General features: G+C 40.2%; 1 protein-coding gene and 1 long non-coding RNA gene across 2 annotated transcripts in view; both read left to right on the top strand.

Annotated features, from left to right (window-relative positions):
* The window catches only part of LOC146788599 (uncharacterized), a 117407-nt gene extending 103562 nt beyond the window's left edge, over positions 1 to 13845 (top strand). Inside the window, exons 2-4 of the long non-coding RNA XR_014970874.1 lie at positions 5516 to 5617; positions 9561 to 10838; positions 11015 to 13845. This is a non-coding gene — a long non-coding RNA (uncharacterized LOC146788599). The remainder of the gene's footprint in view (positions 1 to 5515; positions 5618 to 9560; positions 10839 to 11014) is intronic.
* Positions 1 to 23672, top strand: part of LOC146788598 (tenascin-X-like) — a 694637-nt gene that overhangs the window by 387089 nt on the left and 283876 nt on the right. The window contains exon 22 of the mRNA XM_085633173.1: positions 17718 to 18071. Coding sequence (XP_085489299.1) covers positions 17718 to 18071 — 354 coding nt within the window. The remainder of the gene's footprint in view (positions 1 to 17717; positions 18072 to 23672) is intronic.

The following is a 23672-nucleotide window of genomic DNA, read 5'->3' as shown; positions in this document are numbered from 1 at the left end:
CTTCAGTGCCATAAACAATGCTCAGGAGGTCTAAATGCACCACATAGTAAGAGTCCCGCTTCGTTGTCATTGGTCAATGCCAGCACCACCCCCAAACATGTGTATCTGCTCACCCAATTGCAGTTCACATACTTCTTCTGAACTGCAAGTCCCAGAATGCAGTATGGTTCCAGGTAGGTAGTGCAGGGGGGTATTATAAAAACAAATAGTAGCGCTTTGTGCAGGACAGTCTGTAGTGCTTTTACAACCAATGTCCTGTTGTGTTGTGCAAGAAGCGCTTCCATGGGTCCCCAAACCACGTCAGCCACTGAGTCCAGAAATCCATCCGACGGGGGCAGCGATGTCAGCGCATCCCGCCCAGCGTGAAATGAAATCACCTCACGACCGCCCCATCTCAAACTGGAACTCGTAGGTGGGCCCAAACTATTCAAAACCTTGAAAGTCGCCACAGCTGCCGAAACAGAAGCCAGTAACGTATAGGCCAACTTGTAACGTAGGAGCCTCCAGAACGCGTCTCTGGCTGACGCGTGAAACATCTCCAAAACCTCCTCCTCATGGACAGAGTAGAGGCCACACAGGGGTAAACCAGGGAAAATGCTTTATTGCGGCGAATGCATTTCGGCCAGTCGGCCTTCTTCAGTGCCATAAACAATGCTCAGGAGGTCTAAATGCACCACATAATAAGAGTCCCGGTTCGTTGTCATTGGTCAATGCCAGCACCACCCCCAAACATGTGTATCTGCTCACCCAATTGCAGTTCACATACTTCTTCTGAACTGCAAGTCCCAGAATGAAGTATGGTTCCAGGTAGGTAGTGCAGGGGGGTATTATAAAAACAAATAGTAGCGCTTTGTGCAGGACAGTCTGTAGTGCTTTTACAACCAATGTCTGCTTCCATGGGTCCCCAAACCACGTCAGCCACTGAGTCCAGAAATTCATCCGACGGGGGCAGAGATGTCAACGCATCCCGCCCAGCGTGAAATGAAATCACCTCACGACCGCCCCATCTCAAACTGGAACTCGTAGGTGGACCCAAACTATTCAAAACCTTGAAAGTCGCCACAGCTGCCGAAACAGAAGCCAGTAACGTATGGACCAACTTGTAACGTAGGAGCCTCCAGAACGCGTCTATATATATATGAATAAAACAGCTCACAGCCTTGCCCATGTCACGAACAAAACAGAGTACTCACGGGGGTGAGTCCCAACCAGGATTTATTTTCGTGGACTCTGTTACACCAGACGTGTTTCAGCAGTTGCCTTTTCCGATGGTAATTGGGCGCGCCGGAAACGGTCACATTTAAATACACCATATTTCTGATTTTTCGACATGGTGTATTTAAATGTGACCGTTTCCAGCGTGTCCAATTACCATCGAAAAAGGCAACTGCCGAAATACGTCTGGTGTAACACAGTCCACGAAAATAAATCTTGGTTGGGACTCACCCCCACGAGTGCTATATGGCGGAAGAACCTTCCGCGTGGGAGCACCCGTTTGCGAGTGCACTGAGTCGGTGCAAACCAGGAGCTGTGAGATATATATGCCTGATGTCGAGTCAGTTCAGCCTAATAAAGACTTTGTGGTGCATAACGAAGTCTGCCTGTACCTGAGTGCATTCTCGAAATTGGGACGCTTTTGGGATGATATAATACCGGCCTGTCCAGGTCGGGAGAGTGCACCGCCACGAAAAACGAGTGGACTGTGATCGCTGATACACGGCGACCGCCAACAGAGGAACAGGTGGCAGTACATGAACTGAGGACACTATTGGGGGCCCACTGAGGGTCTGAGATTTTTATTAATTTTGTTGTTTGGCGAAATTCATCATGGATTCTATTTTGAGCACTACAAGTCCCAAGAGGCTCCTTTGATTTGCCCATTGGAGGGCGTTATTTAACAAGGATGACGCTGGTGCTCGTTTTGCCGTTCAACAAACAGCCCGTGAACAAGGAGCACAGGGCTCCGAAACGCGTAGGGCAGAACTTCAATGCCTGATGTCGAGTCAGTTCAGCCTAATAAAGACTTTGTGGTGCTTAACGAAGTCTGCCTGTACCTGAGTGCATTCTCGAAATTGGGACGCTTTTGGGATGATAGAATACCGGCCTGTCCAGGTCGGGAGAGTGCACCGCCACGAAAAACGAGTGGACTGTGATCGCTGATACACGGCGACCGCCAACAGAGGAACAGGTGGCAGTACTTGAACTGAGGACACTATTGGGGGCCCACTGAGGGAACAGGAAAGTCTTTAAGTTAAAGACGAGGAGCCACACCGATCCAGTACTTCAAGTAAATCCTTTATTCACGGGCACAAAAAGACGCGTTTCGAGCTATCCAGCTCTTGGTCACATGGCCATGGTTCTGATGCAAGGGTTTAAGTGCTTTTTTCCAAATGAAAAAAATAAAGAAAAGACTCTGGATTTCACCACCATCCAGAGACTCGGTGAGTAACAAAACATTTTTGTGTATATTTAAAAAAATCATCATAAACATAACCTTGCTCAGATTATACTTTGTAATTTTTCTTTATAAACACTAATTTAGGTATAGGACCTGAATCTAGAATACCATGTATCATTTGAAAATATATATGTACTGAGAACAGAAAAAATGTAAAAAGCGTACCAAACAACTCAACTCAGAGATCTAAGCAACTTTAGTATTCAATTATACATTAGATTATCTCAGGTCTAGTACCTTGAAAAAGAAATCTATCCATACGTAAGTCTCTGTAATCAGTTCTATAGGGTTGTGAACTCCACTTATCTGATGTCTAATTTAGCTATAAGAGGAGAGTGTGTTTATAACTGTAAACACATGTTCTCCGTGCACGTAGGTTTTAACAGTAGTTGGTGACACATTCACTCCATCCGATCCAATCTATATAGAGACAAACAGAGAAAGAAAATATGATTAGTAGGAATTTCACACCTATTACTCTTTAGACCCATGAACAATAGATGCCATATACACTTCTTCCCATATTCTAATTCTCACATGGTACCCTAATATCAGAAAAGATAAACCAAAACTCTAAGACAACCTGAGCAAGTCAAAAAACATTGTGTATAAAGGTGAAAGAGTTTAAAACATTACAGAACAAGAATTCCTATCGGGATATCAGGAGATTTGCCAAATAAACAAATTTAGAGATGTACATGCATTTCTTCATCAATGTTCAGCCCTATAGGGGCGATACTGCCAGCTTGGAGAATGAACTTAGATTCTGATCTTCGCAAGGACAGGACTCTGTTGCCCCCCCTTGGGTTTTTTGGAATAGTATCCAAAGCAAAGTATTTGGCCTTAGTCCAGTCTCCATCATGATGTTGATTGAAATGTCTTGCAGTATTGAAGGAGAAGTCTTTATTGGTAATCGCTCGCCAATGTTCGAGTATCCTCTTCTTCACAGGGAAGGTAGTTGAGCCTATATACCACTTGTCACAAGGACAGGTGATGACATACACAACAAATTCTGTGTTACACTGTAAGTGTCTCCGTATACTCCATTTTCTGTTTGTTCTTTGTAGTGTCACTTCTCTCACATTATTACTGTTACTACAAGCTTTACATTTACCACACTTGTGGAAGCCTCCCTTTCTTGTCAGCCAAGTTGTTTGTTTGTTCTCCATATGACTTCTCACTATTTGGTCTTTTATGGATCTGCCTTTTCTGTATGTTATTGCTGGGTGAGAACCTAGTATCTCTTTCAGTATTTTATCTTGGAGTAGTATATCCCATCTTTTTCTGACTATTTGGCTGAACAGGTAGGATTGGGAGTTATAGGTGGTAATCAATCTAATTACAGAATCAGATTTGGTGACATTAGTTATATATTAGTTATATATATATATATCTTAGCGCTTCCCAAACAACGAAATTCAACAGAGTACAGCACTCACGGGGAATATCGTATCGATGTTTTTTTAATCAGCAAACAGACGCGTTTCGGAAAATCCTTCATCAGTGTTAAATTAGATCACTGTGATGAGCAATTTAAATTCATTCACGTCACTCGAACAGCAACATAGACAACGGAATGTGTAAAAAGACAAATACACTTCCATTGGCGGCCATATTTTAACAATGTTTGCGTTACATCATATACAGTGCCACAATAGTTTTTTGTCATATAAAGACCAACTCATTACTAATAAGACTTGAATTAAAGTAAAAAATAACTGAAAAAATAAGAGTTGGTGTGCATTAAAATTCTGCTATGAATCGGCGAAATCTGGCTAATGTATTTTCTGCGTATCACAGTCCTGAGGTAGATTAACCACTCCTACAATTGCACCATCATTTTGTACACATTGACAAGACTTATTAAGCTGTGGATCGGCCAGCACTTAAATATTTAAAATTAAAAAGTGACAATAAGTATATACCGTGAGGGATCAAGATGACCAGACATTATCAGCATATTATTCATGTCTTCTCCTTATTTTGATATTATACACCGTTCTTCGTAATTTAGATTAGAATTTAACTTATCTTCCGAAACGCGTCTGTTTACTGATTAAAAAAACATTGATACGATATTCCCTGTGAGTGCTGTACTCTGTTTATTGAATTCTGGAGTTTGGGAAGTGCTGATATTACGTGGGGCACCACCACGACAAGGCACCCGCCTGCAAGTATTCCGGTGTCAAGGTGCTAGACGGTAGTACAATCAGGATGTTGGAAAGTTTTCAAAAAGTATTTTAGTGATTAACTTTGTCCTAAGAACAGCACGATTCTCTTGTTTGAAACTATCAGAGCCCTTGAGTTTATGTTGTTTATCTTGTTGTGGGTACAATCCTGTTAATTATAAGCAGGATGTATGTTAAAATTTGAAATTATAATTTCTCAAATGAAAAATCATTATATTTAGACTGTAATTTGTTTAGAGTTGTATGAATGTTGAAATATTTTATAGTTGAAACACTTGTCCTCATTTATTAGGGTACTGGCTCCCCAGTAATTATTGGTCCCAGGGATACACAAAGGTCCTCTGGCTTGTGCCATCTCACCACCAGCCCTCATCACTCCCCTAGCTCTTTACTCCTTCTCCTGCGCCACTCTTCCATCCCCTGGCCTGCAAGCACGGGTTCGAGCAGATCAGCAATGCTCCCTTCACCCTCCCAATGGATTGGCCCCACTTACTTTCCTATTTCTGTCTTATGTGTTAAGAGATCCTCTGTGCTGCCTCTCTGAACACCACAAGGGGCTCCTGCATCTGCTGTGACAGCCCCTTCTGCATATTACCCCTGACCCTGAACTTAACTTTTGACACCTCAAAATTGAATTCTCTGCCCCTTGGCTAAAGAATCATACCACTCCCCCAAACTGCCTGTGAGAGATTGAGGTGCCACTTTCTCCCCAAAACAAAAGTAGGTCCTCGAGTCAATGCATATTATTTGAGGTCGTAGATCCTGGAAGAGAAGTCACTGTCTCTAGATGGGTGGGTACTGTAATATTCTCCAGAGTAATTCTAATAATCTAATGAAGAATTTGTCATTGATTTCTGTGTTCCAACAGATTGGTGGATGTGCTGAACGAAGCTCACAAACCTCCAGTGCTTCCCAACAGCGACTGTTCCACAGGGATCACAAGTTATGCAGCTGCTGCAAAAAACCGCACGTAATTGTATCTATGTCACAAATACCACACTTCTTTAAGTGGGTGCTAAGATTGTTGCAGCATCAAATCCTTCTACCAGATCTCTTTTTTAGGTCTGGCCTTAGCTAAGACATTTTGATTGTACTAAAGTTATATGGAAAATATACTCACTTTAACAGGCTTTCAGTCATCTCACTACACCCACTGCTCCATTGTTGTGCCATTCACATCTCCCATTACAGCATACCTCATGCAGGCAATGTCTCAGCCTACTTCAGCCACTGCTTAACTTCAATTTGAGTGATTGCATTTTGCCCATTTATAAGGAGCCCATCCACACACGAGGGAATCCCCCTCAGTGCCAGTTTATTGGTTTTTACTTTAGTGTTACCTTTGTGTATAGAGCCTTATGTGATAGCAGGCAACTTTCTTCCTAATTTGAGTTCATTCTTGCTTTATCGGTTCCTGTCTCCTGCTAATGCTATTATTAATTTATGCCGCACTGTTATATATTTTAATTGAGGACTTCAGGTACACTTGTAAACCAATTTAGTCTGTATGTACTGCTTGTATGACTTTCCAGTTTCTTGCATGTTGTGCTTAATATAGACATGTATCTATCTATCTATCTATCTATCTATCTATCTATCTATCTATCTATCTATCTATCTATCTATCTATCTATCTATCTATCTATCTATCTATCTATCTATCTATCTATCTATCTATCTATCTATCTATCTATCTATCTATCTATATGTCTATCTACTATCCGTCTGTCTGTCTGTCTGTCTGCCTCTCTATCTCTGCAAACCTCTCTATCCTCTCAACCCTTTTTATTTATCTTTTCAACCCTCTCTACTATTTGTAATATAGATTCACAAAACTGAATTTGGAAAGAAAAGAGGCTTACAGCCAATGCCAGATCGATTGGCATTTTTGGGGTGGTGACCTTTTAATGTTACTAAAAGTATGTGTATAGCATAGTTCCTTTTAGGGGTTCTCAGCCAGAATTCATCCATTAGTATGTACTTGAGTCATTTCAGATGTTTTCTTCCCCTCATTTTAGCATGCATCATGGGCAATAGGTCAGCCTAATTCAGTTAATGGTTGACTTCACTATGAGTTATGGCATGCTGCCCTTTCACAAGAAACGCAGGTTAGTTCCCTTCAGTGTCGGAGACTACTATGGCAGTGTGTGCTTTTTTACGACCATTTTTGCCTATAGCCAATATTTTTCTTTAGATTGATGAGGGCCCGTCAGCTTCCCGAACACTAAACTTTTGTGAAAACCACGACAGAACAAAACAAGAATTGCCAAAGCCACGAGGTTGTTGGACAAATTGTCTTTGACAATGCTTGTTATTATTTGAAGTTGCTAATTATACAGAAATATCAACAGTGTGATTTGCAGATGCTAAAATCAGTCGTTCAAGAGAAGGATTGAAATATGTTTGTTCCTCTCATATGAGGACCCCCAAGATTTATTCTTTGAGGTGTAAATTGAGGATTCCATATACACTGAATAACATTATTTGGTACTTGGCAGTATTTTTATTGTAGCAGCAAGACCTCATGCATAATTCAGTTTTATTGCATCTCAGCAAGCATCACTGCACATAAAAAGCATGTAATTGAATGGTAGGTAAAAAGAAATGTAAAAATATATGGCAGTGTTGTTACCCTACTGTGTTCCTCAAAGTCCCCGAAAACTTAAATCCAGACGTAGTACCATGTGGGCTGATATTACAGCAAGGTTATTACCAGTTCTAATTTCCACCTGATTTAAAATTACAATTAAGTGACCTCCGGTGTGGTCTCTTCGGATTTGTTGCAATATATTCAGGGCCACTGGAATTTTGCAGTACCGATGGACCAAATTTTTCAACAGGGTTGACAAAATTATGCAGCTAGAAAATGCAAGTTATACAGCATAATGTGGCACAATTTGTGTTAATATTATTGTATTATTTTGTCATTTTTACACATGCTAACTAGTTTAGCACCCAAATACAACATTAAGCAATAGAAAGGTGACTAGTCAACTGTTGCAGAGGGTCTTCTACTTCGCAGCAACACGTGCAGCTGGGTTTTGGTATCTTTTGAACCTTTTGAGGTAAAAAAATAAAAATTGTTAAAATATGCAGATCATGTACCAGCTGATGGATTATGTGGCAAGTGTGGTGACTCCATACCTATGCAGAAAACATTGCAGTGGTAAAATCACATAATTCCAGTGGCGCTGAATGTGCGGCAGTCTAATTATTACTCCTGGTATCAGAGCTGACTTATTAAAACAGTTTCACATCTGTGAATGTGGCACAAAAAAGACTAAGATTTAGAGTGTCTATCAATAATAAAGACAGCAAGTTAAATGCACTAACTTCCCAAATCTCTTTATTGGAGTTTTGAGGTGTACCAGATTAAAATTATTTGTGTGCAACATAAACTGCACTTCCAAACATCCACACCAACCCAGGTGATGCATGGTTATAGTGAGAAGCTAGTACTATGACTCTCATCAGTACGGATGCCTATAAGACTGGCAAAAGCTGATTGAGCATTAGTAAATCACCGGCTGCCTATGTATGTGCTTGGTCTAGACAGTCAAGGCACAGTTGTGGGAAATGTATGTGGTTACACATGGGTGTGATTTCAGTGGGGAATACCCTCCTATTCTGGACTACTAATAAATGGTTCTTTAGACCTCTGAAAAATCGCACAAAAAAAGACCCCTCTCAATCAACATGCTTACTGTCAGCTCAGAGCATAGAGTAGTGGTTTGCGAGACAAACAAATCACTTATGTGCCAAATAAGTACAAGAACAGTGAAAGCTATAGTTTGATCCAAACATCCAGTGCATCTGTTTGGCAGCTTCATTTACACCAAGGCAAAGATGCATTGGTACAGTCAGATTCATCTGTGCAGAGTGGGTGATAATGCAAAGTTAACAACCCATGACATTTTATGCGGTTAACATTGTCATGGAACCTAAGGCCCAGTTTAGAGGAGAGTGCTAATGTAACAAAACCTACTGTGTTGGCATCTATCCACCCTTACATCACCCTGTCCTAATATAAGAGTGGGAGAAGGCTACCTGTCCTTTGGGAAAGTCTTTGGGTGCTCTTCCTTCAGGAATACTAGTGTGGCGTATATGGGGGAGGGTTGCAAAGAATGGGCAGAAAGGTGGCCCTAATGTGCAGAGAACAAATGGCATGTGGGGAAGACTAGCTATTTGGTAACTGAGAATCCACCCACATGTTGCGACAGCAGTTCCAGCAAGATGGCATGGCATAGTGCGGTGGCTGTTACAACGCTAGTGGAGGCTGCCTGAAGGAAAAAAAACACCTCTGTTGCAGCCATTTGAAATTAGGGCAGTCATCCCCCTGCTGCTGTTATGAAGGCTCCCTTCCCCCAGTTATGTGAATTGAATATCTCTTAACAAAATTATAAAGTTGAAATTGTGACTTCTGCTGAACTTGGGTCAGATTTTAGCAAGAAGATAGCAGGCTCCTAGAATTGCACCTACAGAGCAGATATGGCCCTATTATCTAATGTAACCACAATCTATTGTGAACTGGAATCATAAGTTACCCGGTATTGGGCCCTTTTTTGAAAATAGTCACAGACACGCCAGGCAGGCTTAGTTCAGACGGTGACTTCCCCCAGTACAGCATGTGTTGCCTTCGGTCCAGTACATTGAAGGATTACATTCTAAGCAATAGTGGGGACTCTAATTCATTTTTACTCAGCCTTCAAAATCGTGAGCATAAACTTTGAGTTCAAAAAGACAGCATGTACAGCTCTGATTAAATTCTATGTGACACAGTTTGATATAGGACATTAAGTGCAGCCCCCAGGCATTTGAAATGTCTTTCTTCCATGATTCAACACATACCTGCAGTTGTTCTTCTTGGTGTCAATTCTTTGAATGTGATCAGTTTTCTTCTTCCTATCCTGCAGGGCAGATCAACGCAAGTAACCACACATCGGTGACAAGCTGGATGCTTCAATATTTCATGTTGTCTTTGTGAGGAGACTCCTCACCACTACACTACACCAAACTGAGGTGGAATGGTGTGCAAAATAAAGATGTGCTGGTATGCGACCAGAGTAATTACAACTGGCTAAGATTAATTCAAGAATTCCATCCATCACATTTCTGTCTATTGTATTGTATACTTCAGAGCGATGCCCTAAGTGGGATGGGTATGCCCAGACGGGGGTCCTGTGCACACTGTGCCACTGGAACCAAGCTACACCCGACTAATGGTCTTGAGGTGATTGTGTTCTGGTTCATGGTGGACCTGGTCTTGTAGTTTGGACTGGAACTGTTTCTTTTGGAGCAAACTCAAGACTTATTTGCAAATGGCTGGGTCCAAATTGAAGTGGCATGGTGTGCAAAATAACAATGGACCAAGATGCAGCCCTGAGTAAATACCAGTGGCTGACATCAATAAGATTTCCATACATCACCTTTTTTGCATACTTTCCACTACATAACATAATACCTGCACACGTTTTTCAGAGCTGCTATTTCTAAGAGCATTTCACCTGCTTAGAGAAATCCCTTCTCCCATTACAGAGCAGCAGTAGGAACATACATGCACAATATGATTGGAATAGAAGAATCACTTTGTTGGCCAACAGTTCTAGTTGAACCAGTTGGTACAACTTCACAGCTTATTACAATTATGCTCCCGAGCTGTGTGGTAGACCAAATGGCAAGTGCTTCCCATGAACTAACTATTACTAGTGGATTCAGACCTCTATAGCTCACACACTTGTGGCTCCGAAACAGTCACCCTTGGAGGAGTAAAAGCTTTCATGGGTGCCTGGACTTCAGACTCAGTATGTGTACACAGATCAGACGGTAATGCTTAAATGAAATTTCTCCCAATTCACATAATTCTCACAATTTGGACAGTTAATATTGGGATAATGTACATTATTGGTTTATCAAAAATGCATATTGATGAGGGACCATTCTTGAATGCTTACCAATGTTCCTTTGGTAGTGCAATAGTATGATGTAATAGTGGAGTGGGCACGATACACATCCTACACATATTTGGAAAAATTATATTTAAAAAAAAAATGGACACACCATTCATTGAAAAGTTTGTCTTGCCTGAAATACCTCCTCGATCACGAACAGAAGATCAAGAGAGCATGTGCTCCTGTTTCAGGAAACACCTAATAACTGGGGAAACCAACACCTCTTTAAAGTCAAGCACAAAGGTAAGTGGCTAAGAGCACTATTATGAGTTAGTGGAAACAATAATTGAAAGGCCTTGTTCATTCCACTTTGCCAAAGTAAAAGTTGTATTAGATATGTGAGCTACCTTACTGTTTTCTGTAAACAATGCACTAGTATCCTGTTTCTTATGATTGATTTACAATTATTCTCTTTTTAGGGCGTTCTTTGATTGGGTGAAAAACATTTGTCCAACAAATTTTGATGTCAACACTACTGGATCATTCTTTGCCATCAAGGTCAATACAGATGGATTCACTACTCAGATTACCCATCAAGCCCGACCCTTCTGGCATTCCCAGTGCATTGGAATAAAGCATATTGAATTAAATGCGTCCCACAATAATGGTGTTCAGGTATTGGTCTTACTTTCTAACCTCCAATTCATCACCGTACGATCAGCACCAGAAGAGTGTGTCATGCTTCTTTTCAAGGTTCCTTGAAAGACGACACACCAGCATTCAGGAGTTTGTAAGAATGGTACAGACTTCATCAGTATGGAAATCTCATATGGCCAAGACATATGCTATAAAGGTGTTTAAGAAGAAGCTTTATATTTGCTTGAATTGTATAATGAATAGTGCTTTAGCATGGCCTTCAAGTTGGTCTAAAAAAAAAACTCAACTCCCTTTACAGCCTTTGGATTCTTGCACCTGAAGTCATCCTTCTGTTTGAGAAGGCCAGCAATGTGCAAAAGCCTGTGAAACCTGCAAATCTATCAAAATGGATAAAAATGACCAGTCCTTGAGGAGCAAAAGCCTGTGAAACCTGCGAATCTATAAACAATGGATGAAAATGACCAGTCCTTGAGGAGTGCTTTGGAAACTTACCTGCTGAGGAACACATTAACTTCAATTGGATCTAGTTGCGATAACCCTATCGCTAAGGCAATTGAGAGCTCTGTTTCATTAATGTAGTACAAATCCCTCTTGTTTCCCTTCTTTGTACCTTTTACTCCATCACACTTTTCTTCTGATAACATCCATTGCTATAATACACATAGATAAACATTAAGTACATTGCAGTAAAGTCTGTTCCTAAGCTGCTTTCCCTCTGTCCACTCTAATGAAATAAAACAGCAAACCTATAAACTTGATGTGTGTCCGTTCTATGTTGTTGAGCCAGTGTCTTGACTCAGATGTATGTGTTTGTACTTTCCTGAGAGGAAAAGGAGGGTCTCTATGGCCTCGATGTACATAAAGAACATGTATTCATACACTGGAGGGTTACAGGAAAATACATTATAAGGTCTGGTTGAATGAATGATTTATTTGGACGCTTGTTCAGTGTGCATAGCAGAGGATCCACTGATAAATGATCCACCTATTATTGTTTTGTAGTCACTGCCACACAAGTAGAATGCAGGTGCTACTATTAGTATTATTATGGAGCATTTAGAAACCACAGACCCTTGTGCTTCAGGTACAGAGTAATCGGAAATTACATTTGCTTTACAATGTCCTAATGGCAATGATTCTAAAAGAGTGAAAGATCCGCCAGCTAATTTATGCATCTTTACTCAATGATAAATAGTTCTCTAGGCCGTAAGATGTGCACAGGATACAGACCACACTGTGCAACAAATATGGAACCAGTAGATTGTACTAAAATACATACTAAAATGTGTGGTAAAGTTTCTTATAGATTGGCCCAAATTATGTGGCGAAAGCTGTTCCAAGATATGTATGAAAGTATCAATATTTTCACGAATTAGCAAAAAGATGTTACTAAAGTCATATCCACTGAGGTACCAAATAAACCAAATGAAATATCAATGGCGGTACCAAGCCAAGTACCAAGATATACACCAATCGATATATAGAATGGTGTACCAAACATTGTAACAAAATGTGTACCACTTGCTGTACCATAAAGAACAAAAGAGGGTCCCTGAATCGTGAAATATAAGGAGAGGAAGGCAGGGTACAAGATAACAAAAAACAGAGAAGCTCTCCTTAACATGTAGTTCTTGAACGGGTACTACCTCAACCTTTAACAATATATTGTTCCACAAGACATTGATTCATATTCAATTTTTTATTTATCAAAAATATATTTTTAGATGTTCATTTATTTAAGTGAATAACATCAACATAAATTCATATATGAGCCCAAAACCTGCGTTCTCAATGGAATTCAAACCATGCACTAGGTCAACATCAAACATACCACTTCATTCATACCATACACTATCATACTGTCAAACATAACTAAACAGAGTAATGCCTATCATAAATACATTACATCAATGCATCAGTAAAAACATAAAGAGAAGAAAAGCGCTGACACGCGTTTCGGAGGGGGGTCCACAAAACCCCAATATCCTTCGTCAGGGCACAGCGGATCAATTAAGCATTGGAAGATGGGAAAAAGTACAGAAATCTTCAATAGGTTTCTTATGCGTAGTGCATAGTGGGCTCTATATCCTAATTCTTTGAGCTTTATGTAATTGATCTGTGGGAACAATGAAAGAACGTACATAAGAATAATGTAACTGAGTAACAAAGAACCTAAAGCTTTGGCCATACTCCCATTAGGTTGGTGCTTTAAAGGTCGTTATAATGACACCGAAAATCAGTGAAGAAAGGAAAAGTAGTGAAATGATCATAGAAGGTAAAAACGGCCACCATACCATCGTGACTGAAGAAAAGGTAAAAAAAATCTGATAAATAAAAATATAACCTCCTGGGTAAACCGTAGAGAGAGTAGATATCTCTCAAAACGATGCCGGAAGAGGAAACTAGAAGTGCTGGATGTAGAGTTCAACGAAAAGGGACCTAATGAAAACAGAAAATTATTAAGGGATATAATGCATAAAACGAAATAAACGCATATGCAGACATGTCAAGACTGACCATGAGGTCATTTTTAGTAGTCAAGTTGACACACCATGTCAAGGGGCAGAGAATAAATCAACACAATCCCGGGGAAATAGCTCATTGCTCAGTTAACCGGGATGGTTTAGCTTCACAAAAGTAAGCGGAAACCTAAAAGGTGAACACTCTTACCTTACTAGCGTAATGAGGTTAGAGGTGCTCTGGCTCTCAGCCCTCTCAACAATATCTGGGTCAATCAATGTAAGTATCTAGAGAACAAATGGAAGAAGCCTACTTAAGTATGATAAAAACGATAAAAATGGGTTGCTGAGTCAGAGGGAGATAAACATAGCAAATGTAATGCCTACCGAGCAAAAAATTGCTGTATATACACTAAGTTTTCAATGCACCAATATATTTGTCAGACTTTCTGAAGCATCTACCTGAACGTGTGCCTACATATGTACTAAACAAATTTACCAAGGGAATATCAAAGTGTATACCAAAGGAGGTACCAAAAGATACACAAAACAATGTTACCAAAAGGGTACCTCTTGATGTATCAAATGATGCCCCAAATGTTGTCCCGAGACATGTACCAGATGTTCTGAAGTATCTAGCCAAGCTGTACCTATATATGTAGTAAAAGACGTACCAAAAGACTAAACCAAGATATGGACTAAACAATGTAGTAAAGTTTTGCTTAGATATATACCAAAGGATACAACAATATTTGTACCAAGATTAGCACCAAAAAAGGTTAACTAAGATACTTGCCAAAGGATTTCTGCACAAATAGATAACAAAGGATTAACCAAAAGTTATAGCAAAGAAAACATATTTTCATCTCCAAAATCTGGAAAAAGTTGACTGATTGAAATGTTGGCTTGAGTCTGGGGTAGTTTGGTCGAGAAAACAACATGAATACAGGAAGACTAACAGGGAAAGTGTTCCAAATGCCAAACTCAGTTGTTCAGAATGGGATATGCATGAGTGCATAGTACAATGTTAACAGGGCTGTTGACACTGCATTGCGTTTTCTGGACAAGCACATGACTGCACAAGTGTCTGAGACTGTTGTCATTTCAGTTTGTAAGGCTAATGCTATCATCGCAGCTGTACAACCTTTGCAGATAACTTGCTTGTTGTTTTGATCATGACCAATCAGAAGTCGTGTTACTGCCAATGCTGAAATAACTAACCCTGTCTTCTCGTTTTTCCTCCAGTATCATGGCTTTGGATTTCATTGGCTGATTTCACCACTTGGGTCCCTGAAGCAAAGAGTGGGCCATGGATCAACACCAATGGGCAAAATTAGTAAACTTGATTAGATCAGAAACATGTATGAAGAATGATCTTGTCACTCTTCTGAGTAAGACAAACAAATACCATGCAGAACAAAGGATATGCTGAAATGAAATACCTTGTCACCAGGGTGATAATCATGAAATATTGATGCAGGAGAAAAGAGAGCATATATAAGTTTTTGTAGGAGTAGGCCTTGTTCCATAATTATAGCTCACACAATGATCTTGAATCCTGGTGGCAAAGCCGGATGAAGTTCTTCATAGGCGATTCGTACAAATATGTTGTGAATATGAAATATCCATGAAAAATGTTCTGACTATGAAAATCTTCCCAGAAAAGGGTCTGGATTTCCCATAAATCAGAATAGGTTCTGAATAAGCCATGACACAGAATAAGCTCTAATCCAATCTTGAATATATTCTAAATCATGAGTCAAAACAAAAACCCTGACTCATGATTGTATAATGACTGAAACATGACTCAGAATAAATTCTAAGGAGATGTGACCCAGACTAGACTGAGACTCAACAAGACTGTGTCACTCTTTTGCCGGTTTCAAAGTATCCTCAATGTCCAGGCTTCCTCCTCAGAGAACCTCCTCTGATTGTGTTTTCAAAAAAGACACAGACCCCTCTGCCACACTTGGTGGCATGCTTCGTCATAGGAATCATGCTTCACCAGCAATGCTCGTCCACAGTCCTTATTGAGAGAGGTTGTAGGTACACTTGTCTCAGAGGAGTCACTGTAGTTAAATATTTATTGAGTTGGAGATTTATGACTTAATTATTGGTTTATCTTCCTCACTCACACAAGTTTAAAATCTGGTAAGGATGGAGTAATGGTTAATCAGGACACATTCCTCATCAGTCAACTTGTGATCACAATACACCTGCTTTATTCTGCATGGCCTGCTGGTCTAAGTGCATTCAGAAGGTCTAAGGGGACCCTCCTGCTGGCTGACCTAAATCTGATAACCAGACTTGTAGCATCTTGTGGTAGAAACTGTAAGGTAAACCCATGTGCCAGGAGAAAACAAGATAATGGGATTGTCTGGAGATTACTAAGCAGAAGTCAATATGTGTGTAGATGATTTCAAGCAGCCCAGTCAGGCACCATATTTTGTACACATCAGTAGCTGTCACTTGGGTACCAGTGTCAATTACTTATTAAACTTCAGATGAGTTTTGAGCTCATCACAAGCTTGTGTTTCCACTGTTAACACTGATTATTGCATTTTTTTGGGATCATAAACATAAACGGACACCAGGAGTATTAGTCCTGGATACAATACTGCTGTGTTCTTTCACCTATAAAATGTGGTGCCTGGCTGCACTTGTGAAGGCTCGAATAAGACAGGTCTCCCATTGTCAAATAGATCTTAGAACTCTGTTGACTTTTTCATTGTATTTATTATCGCTTGTCAGTGTAGATGCAAGGGTCCAAGTTACTCTTCTGTGCTGCCTTCAGGCGGTCAAACCCCATTTAAGCATTAAACTTTGTGGTCTATGCTGTGTTTTTCATTGTGTCCGGCACCTTATGTTGAATGTGAGGAAAAGTCTTCAATTCTCTCAGCTGAGTATGTGCCACTTCAGCATATCAAATCCCCGATAAACTTAGAGGTCTGCCGACTCTGATATATTTTTCATGGAGTCAGGTACCTTTAGGTGGCTGTGTGGGAGATCATTTGAGTCCCTCAGCCGAGTCTGTGCTACCTTCAGACTGTCATGTCTCCTGTGGTCATTGAGATCTTTGGCAGTGCTTAATTTGAGGCATTGGTTGCTGGTGGGGCCCACCGGCACTGATTTTTGAGAACCAGTAGTGTTTTTCCTGAGTAGAGAAAATGCAAGGGGGGAGAAATAAGAAAAGAAGATAGACATTCGGCCACAAAGGAGAAAGCAGGGATCAACAATACACTGCCAAACTGAGATAGAAAAGCAGAGAGTGTCTTGCGGAGGATTAAAGAGCATGAGGTGGTATCACGACTGCACAGTCTTGATATTCAGTGCCCTAAACTTTGATAGGGCCGGCCATGGGCTCCTGAGCAAAACTTTGAGCACCACACTTATTCTTTTACAAATTAAGCTTTGCTCTTTGGTTTGTGCTGTGTTTCACATCATATTTGGACATTTATGTTGACTGCTGAGTCAAATGTACAAGTTGCTTGACAGGACATCCTAGATGAACTTAGAGATCTATGGTGTTTGCTGAGGTTTTCTTTATATTTATACCTCTTTTTAAATGCAGGTGACATACATGTTTCTCAGCAAATAATGTGCTTCCTTGTTCATGTCAAGGTAATTGCAGAGGTTTCTATCCTATGGTGTGCTTTCCGTTGTGTTTGGTACCTCTTTTAGACCATCAGTGAGAGCTTTCAAGTGGCTCAGCTAACTGTGTGATTACTTTAGAATGTCAAAACCTCCTCTTGCATGTGCAAATTCGTACAAATTCTACCTCCCCACTATCAGAGATGAGGGCCTCAAACCATAGGGGAGGGAACACATTTTGATGCATAGAATATGTGAGGGCTCTAGCACCCTTTCATGAGGGAAGATGGGCAATACATAAAAAAAAAATCTTAGTACCTATTTACTGCTATCCTGACACCTTATTTGAAAAGTGCAATAACAATATTTGGATAGGTATTCATGGCATCAAGTTGGAGTGACAATAGACATTCAATCAGACACAACTTCCAAAACAGTGTCCTTTTAAAAAATTAAAATAATTTTAAAATCCACTGAAAAGTCATAGTGTCCTGTGAGCATGGAAAGTCTGAATGCCTTTGTTACCGCCTTTACTTGTCAGAATTGCTCAGTGTGACACTGTTATGTTTCTTTTCAGACCCTGGCCTTCTCAGAAACCTAACTTTAAACGAAGTGTCCACCACAACATTATATATTGCTTGGTCAGCACCAGAAGGAGGCGCAAGTTCCTATGTCGTGAAGGTTCTTGGTTTCCCTGCAGTGAACACGCAGCTCACTACAGACTACGTCAATATTACAGGCCTGACTCCTGGGAACTACTACTTTATCCAGGTGTTTGTACAAGATGGTGTACGTCTGGGGGAAGCCTCAACTTTATCTGCTTTTACATGTGAGTGAACTAAAATTATTTATGGTTTGTGATACATTCTTTAGTAGTTCTTGTAGAGCTCTATATTGTTTCCTTAGTTTCTTCTGTGTGCTAAGAAAGTGGGACATGAACTTTGCTAGGGTTGTTTCCATCACTCTTTAGAATTACAGAGCATGTGCTTCATTTTTGCTTTCTTAACTGCTGAATGTGTACAGTTCATTTCCAAGCATTTAAATTGTGTTGAGTGTTACAAAAATGACTTCCTACAGCCTTGCCGTTCACCCTCAATGTACCCCAATAAGGTTGGAACCTAATTCCCTTTAACTTTATTCCTCAGACTGCAAAGTGAGAGGACAATTTTTTTTGAAGTGCACTAAATATGACAAGATAAGTACTGACTTTAAAGAAATCTTTAATTATTGCTTGGACTTTAGCGACTCACCAACATTTGGCTTGGTTGCGACCCTCAGTTTGGGAAACACTGTCCCATATCCATTCTTTTCAGAAAGTAATCTTTTATTGCTACTTTTTACACCTGTATCAACAATACTTGTTTCAGCATGGTAAACAATGTTTGTACATGTTTGTGTTAGCACTTTAATCCAGAACAACTGGCTTTGCCATTGTTTGTGGTATATTTGGAAAATTCAGCTTGGTCATTTATGTCTCAACAGATTTAGGGCACAACGTTGGTATTTTTCTTAAGCAATACCCCTCACTTTCCATATTGCCCCCTCCTTCCTCACACCACTCACTCATTCCTTCCCCTGCCTATAATTTTTATGTTTATTTTTTAAATAGACCCTGCTCCTCTATTGATTCCTCTCGCTGCTTATTTGTATTTGTATCTTTCCACACCTGTCTGCATTACCTTTGTTCCCCAACTGCTCCCCGTTGTATCCAATTATTTTTTTTATTTATTATTTGACTTGTTTATTTATTATACAGCGGCTAGTAGCTGCAATTTGCTGCTATGATTTTGTGTGCATTTAAATTCTCATTTATTTAGTTTACTGCTGCAAAATTGGCATCTTCTATGTCAGAACAGTAAACTAAAAACAGAAAAACAGTGGATACATCATGACACGTGTGCACAGAGCATGACGCATATATGTGTACATTTGTAATCACTCACATCGTATTCTATTCCATTCTTTGCTTCTTATAAAGGGCGTAGCTACCCGAAGGCCTCCAAGCGCTAGTACACTCAGCCTCATATTAATCAGCTCTCAACAGGACTAATTGCTGTAAAGCCACATTTTCATGCCTTATGAAATTAGTACTCATCAGGAAGCAGATGAAGTTAGAAGGGGAGAGTATTCCAAAGTTTGGGAGACAGATAAGAAAATGAACTGCCACGCCAACAAGATCTGCTAAATTTGGGGACCTGTAGTAGGTGTGCTGAAGCAGATCTAAGTGACCTTCCAGGAATGTAGAGAGTGGCTAGAGATCTTAATAGAACAGGACCTTTGTTATGGAGTGACCAATGCAGAATGCAAAGGGACTTAAACTGGACCCTCTGCTCGACTGCTCATTTTTGCAGATTGATGTCTAGGAACATTCATAAGAAGCTGACGAGCAACATTCTACATGATCATCAGCTTCTTTATCCCGTAATGATGTGAGCCAACGAGAAGAGCCTTAACATAGTCGAGGTGGGAGATGATCTGGACAATTAATCTTCTGGCTGAAAAAGAAAGAAGATTTAACACCTTTGTAAGTAGTCTCTGGACAAAAAATCAGGTGGGAACAAGTTTTTTTGCTTGGTACTCCATTGTGATACTAGAATCTAGCAACATTCCAAAGCTGTTTATCACACTTTTGGGGCTCGGAAGGGTCAATAGACATTGGCTAAGTGGATGGTGTCTTTTTTGCTAAAATTGTTGCCCAATACCATGACTTCAGTCTTGTCTTTATTCAGCTTCAATTGGCAATTAGCCATCCATCTGGCCACTGCCTGAAGACACGTGGCAATATTAGCTAGGGGATACGATAAAGATAATAAAGAGTGGGGCTAAGGGAAGACCCTTGTGGTACCCCATAGCACAGGGGGTAGCTATGGGAGGTCCTGGAGTGATCGAGCACTTGGAAAGTTCTATCCTTCAAGAACGAGGAAGGCCAATTCAGGACATGGCCTCCCACACCCCCTTGAGATATCCAATGTATAAGTGTGGTGTGATCTACTGTGTCAAAGGCTGCGCTCAGACCTTAAAGGATAATGGCTGTTGAGCCTCCTTTATCCAACAAAGATCTAAGTTCCTCAACCACAGCCAGCAAAGCTGTTTCTGTGCTGTGGTCTAATTCCCAATTGTGTCAGGTGTAGAATGTTGTTGGACTCAAGGAAGGTGGTAAGATGTTTATTAGCATGCTTTTCCAGAAGCTTTGAGAAACATCGTAACAAGGTGAAAGGCCGGTAATTGCTCAGGCAGAGAGAGTCTGATCCCAGCTTTTTAAAGAGGGGCTTAACCACCACATTATTCCCTTGAGGAGGAACCTGTCCACTGGTAAGGGAGAGGTTCAACAGATCCTCCAGGGTAAGGGCAATACTTTGAAACCCTTGACGCTAGATATGAAGGGGAGCAGGGTCAAGGGGTGACAGATTTGACTGTATTTAGAAGATGTGAGAAAGGTCTCAAATTCTGAGAGCATTCCTTCAGAGTGCGCTGAAGGGCATCCCGTTTCTGGAGGATCTTTGGTAGTTGTGCTATCAGGGAATGAAGAATAAATGTCCAAAAACGTTTTAGGAAAGAAGTGATCAGATCGTTATGAAAGAAGAGAGCCAGATTGTTACAGCACTCAGCTGAGGCTTTCACAACAGTACTGGCAGATTTAAGGTATGGGTATGTGTGCATTGGGATGCATGGCAGCTGTCCAGGAATGTGTTTTCTTTAATAAGAAATGAATTCCAAGACTTTCCTACCTGCATATGCATGTGTCTTTGTACAAGGTTTAGCATGACAGTTTGTACAAGCATTGAAAAAACCAATATCACTATTATTTAATGCAGAGATATATTGATTTGCAATTTGTGTTTTATATAGCACAAACTTGAATGTTGAGCGTCCCTGCCGAGGCTCGAACCTCGTTCCCCCGCTTCGAGGTCCATCACTCTAGTCGTTAGGCCACATCCTCTCCAATTCTCTTACAATTGTTCTTTACTTTTTCTGAGGAAAGCCAGCCTGCCCTTATCTGCCTCCTCTATGGCAAAATGGACTCAGCAAGTACTGCATGTGGTGTTTGCAGAGAGTATAAAAGAAACATATTGTGATACAAAAATATTGTTACGGGAATGTCATGTTTTAAATATCATTGTAAAATGTATCATTTACTATAATACTATTGTCTATAATGTTGTCTTTAACAATATTTTTATTAAATTGCTGGGGTGCATTTTAAATGTATTTCATATAGCTAGTTTAAAAATAGGTTGATGTTACATGTATTTATTTAGTTTAAAAAGTAATCATAATGTTTATTGTATTTAATTTAAATATGTATTTGTTGAACATTTTGGGTCCGATTCACAGAACTAACTTAAGATAAAATCCTAAACTGACTACCATTTTGGTATTCACAGAAGGCACTTACTCATCAATGAGTAGGTGTCTTCTGTGAATACCAAAATGTGCAAGTGCCTACTGTGAATACCAAAATGAGTAAATGGTAGTAAGTTTAGGATTTTGTCTTAAGTTAGTGCTATGAATCGGGCCCTTTGTAAATAAAAACATATATTTAATAAAATGTCTAGTAGTGGGACGTTGTATTTGTAGGGGAAAAGGGTATATTTGTTTAAATGCATATTTCATGTATTGTGTTTAATTGAAATTAAACACTTTAAATTAGTAATTATATTTTGTGATTTGTTCATTTTACAAATTTATATGTGCAGTTTAAAAAAGTTGTTTTGCTAATGTTTGAATTGTTTTGAATAAATTAAGATATAAGCTTCTTTCAATTTATTTGTAAATACATTTATTTGTAATGAGTTGTATTTTACGTTTATGTTAAGGTATTTTATGTATATTTTGGTTAATCATTAATAAAATACAAATATTTAATAAATGTATTTATGTATTATTGCAATCTTTATTTTAGTTTCATTTGAAAATAAAAAAAATAGTTTCAATCATTTAATTTTCCTTTGTGCAGTTTGTTTATTTAATTTTTGCTTATTTTTGCGTATCTGTATATATTTAAGTTTTTTCTTATTAAGAAATCAATTTATTGATTGTTTAAATAAAGAAAAATGTTTATTAGTGGGCTGTTGAGATTATAGGGGAATAGAGTGGGGAAACGTTTGAAGTATTTATTTTTCTGTTTATAATTCATGCAATATTGTAGATTGTAATTGTTAGCATTGTTTTTGTAAATTCTCTAAAATGTAAAATTTAGAAATTAAGATTTAATATTCATAATTGCTATTTTTACATTTGTTGATTGTTAAACGTTTAAAGACAATTCTAACTAAGTTAATAAATATTTTCTTGAAATGTGCAATCATTTATTTTTTGACTTATTTAAAATGTATTTACATTTTGGGGCCGATTCCAATCATGGAAAAAGGCTGTACGAATAGTCGTACGGAGCGTTTTCTCCGTACGACTTGTACCAGGTAAACTCATTCTACAAACTAGGAAGTACGATTCGTACAGAAAGCCTTTTTCTGTACGAATCGTACAAAAGACCATACAGCAAAAAAATACCCACGATTCCGATCCGGAACTGCTTGTACGCGACGTCCGCACGTATTTCAGCAGCGTTTTCCGGCCCAGCAAGTACGATTCGTACCGGCGTCACTGCGTACCTCGCTGTGATTATGGGAGCGAAAAACTGCCGGGAAAGCAGAACCCTACGCCACATAGCCCCAGTACGCGACGTACAGCCATGAACCCCATCGTACGTGTCATCCCGGTCCTCTTGGCCTACGACCTGGCGCACCGCACCCGACGCACAAGCCGCAGAAGGTGAGAACAACACCCAGGGGCCAGGGTGGGGGTGAGGGCCAGGAAACATACCCATACGCAAACACAAACCTACAATATGGGGGCCATACATTACCAGCTGGGACTGGTCACTTGGGGGCATGTCCAGCAACCCCTGCGTACCGCAACAACGGAAGTGGACATGTACGGTGCGTACCACACGTACCCCTACGGCACCATGATAACAGTGGTACGGACCGTACCCCCGCTTGAATGCGTGGGTACGGTGCGTACCACACGTACCCCTATGGCACCATGACAACAGTGGTATGGACCATACCCAGCCATGAATGCGTGGGTACGGTGCATACCACACGTACCCCTACGGCACCATTACAACAGTGGTACGGACCGTAGCCACACATGAATGCGTGGGTACGGTGCGTACCACACGTACCCCTATGGCACCATTACAACAGTGGTATGGACCGTACCCACGCATGAATACGTGGGTACAGTGCGTACCACACGTACCCCGTTACGGCAGCAGGAAATTATGGATGCGAGGCGTACACACACCAGGAATGTGGGCATAGAGGACTGGCCCAGCATGTTACCTTCATATTGTTGTGTGTGTAGGTCCTGGCCAGCAGTGTACAGCTCCAAGGGGGTGCGTGGGTGGGTGCAGAGGACTCCCAGC

The sequence above is a fragment of the Triturus cristatus genome, chromosome 11, assembly GCF_964204655.1.
Source record: "Triturus cristatus chromosome 11, aTriCri1.1, whole genome shotgun sequence".
Classification (NCBI taxonomy): domain Eukaryota; kingdom Metazoa; phylum Chordata; class Amphibia; order Caudata; family Salamandridae; genus Triturus; species Triturus cristatus.
This window is presented reverse-complemented; position numbering and strand designations above follow the sequence as displayed.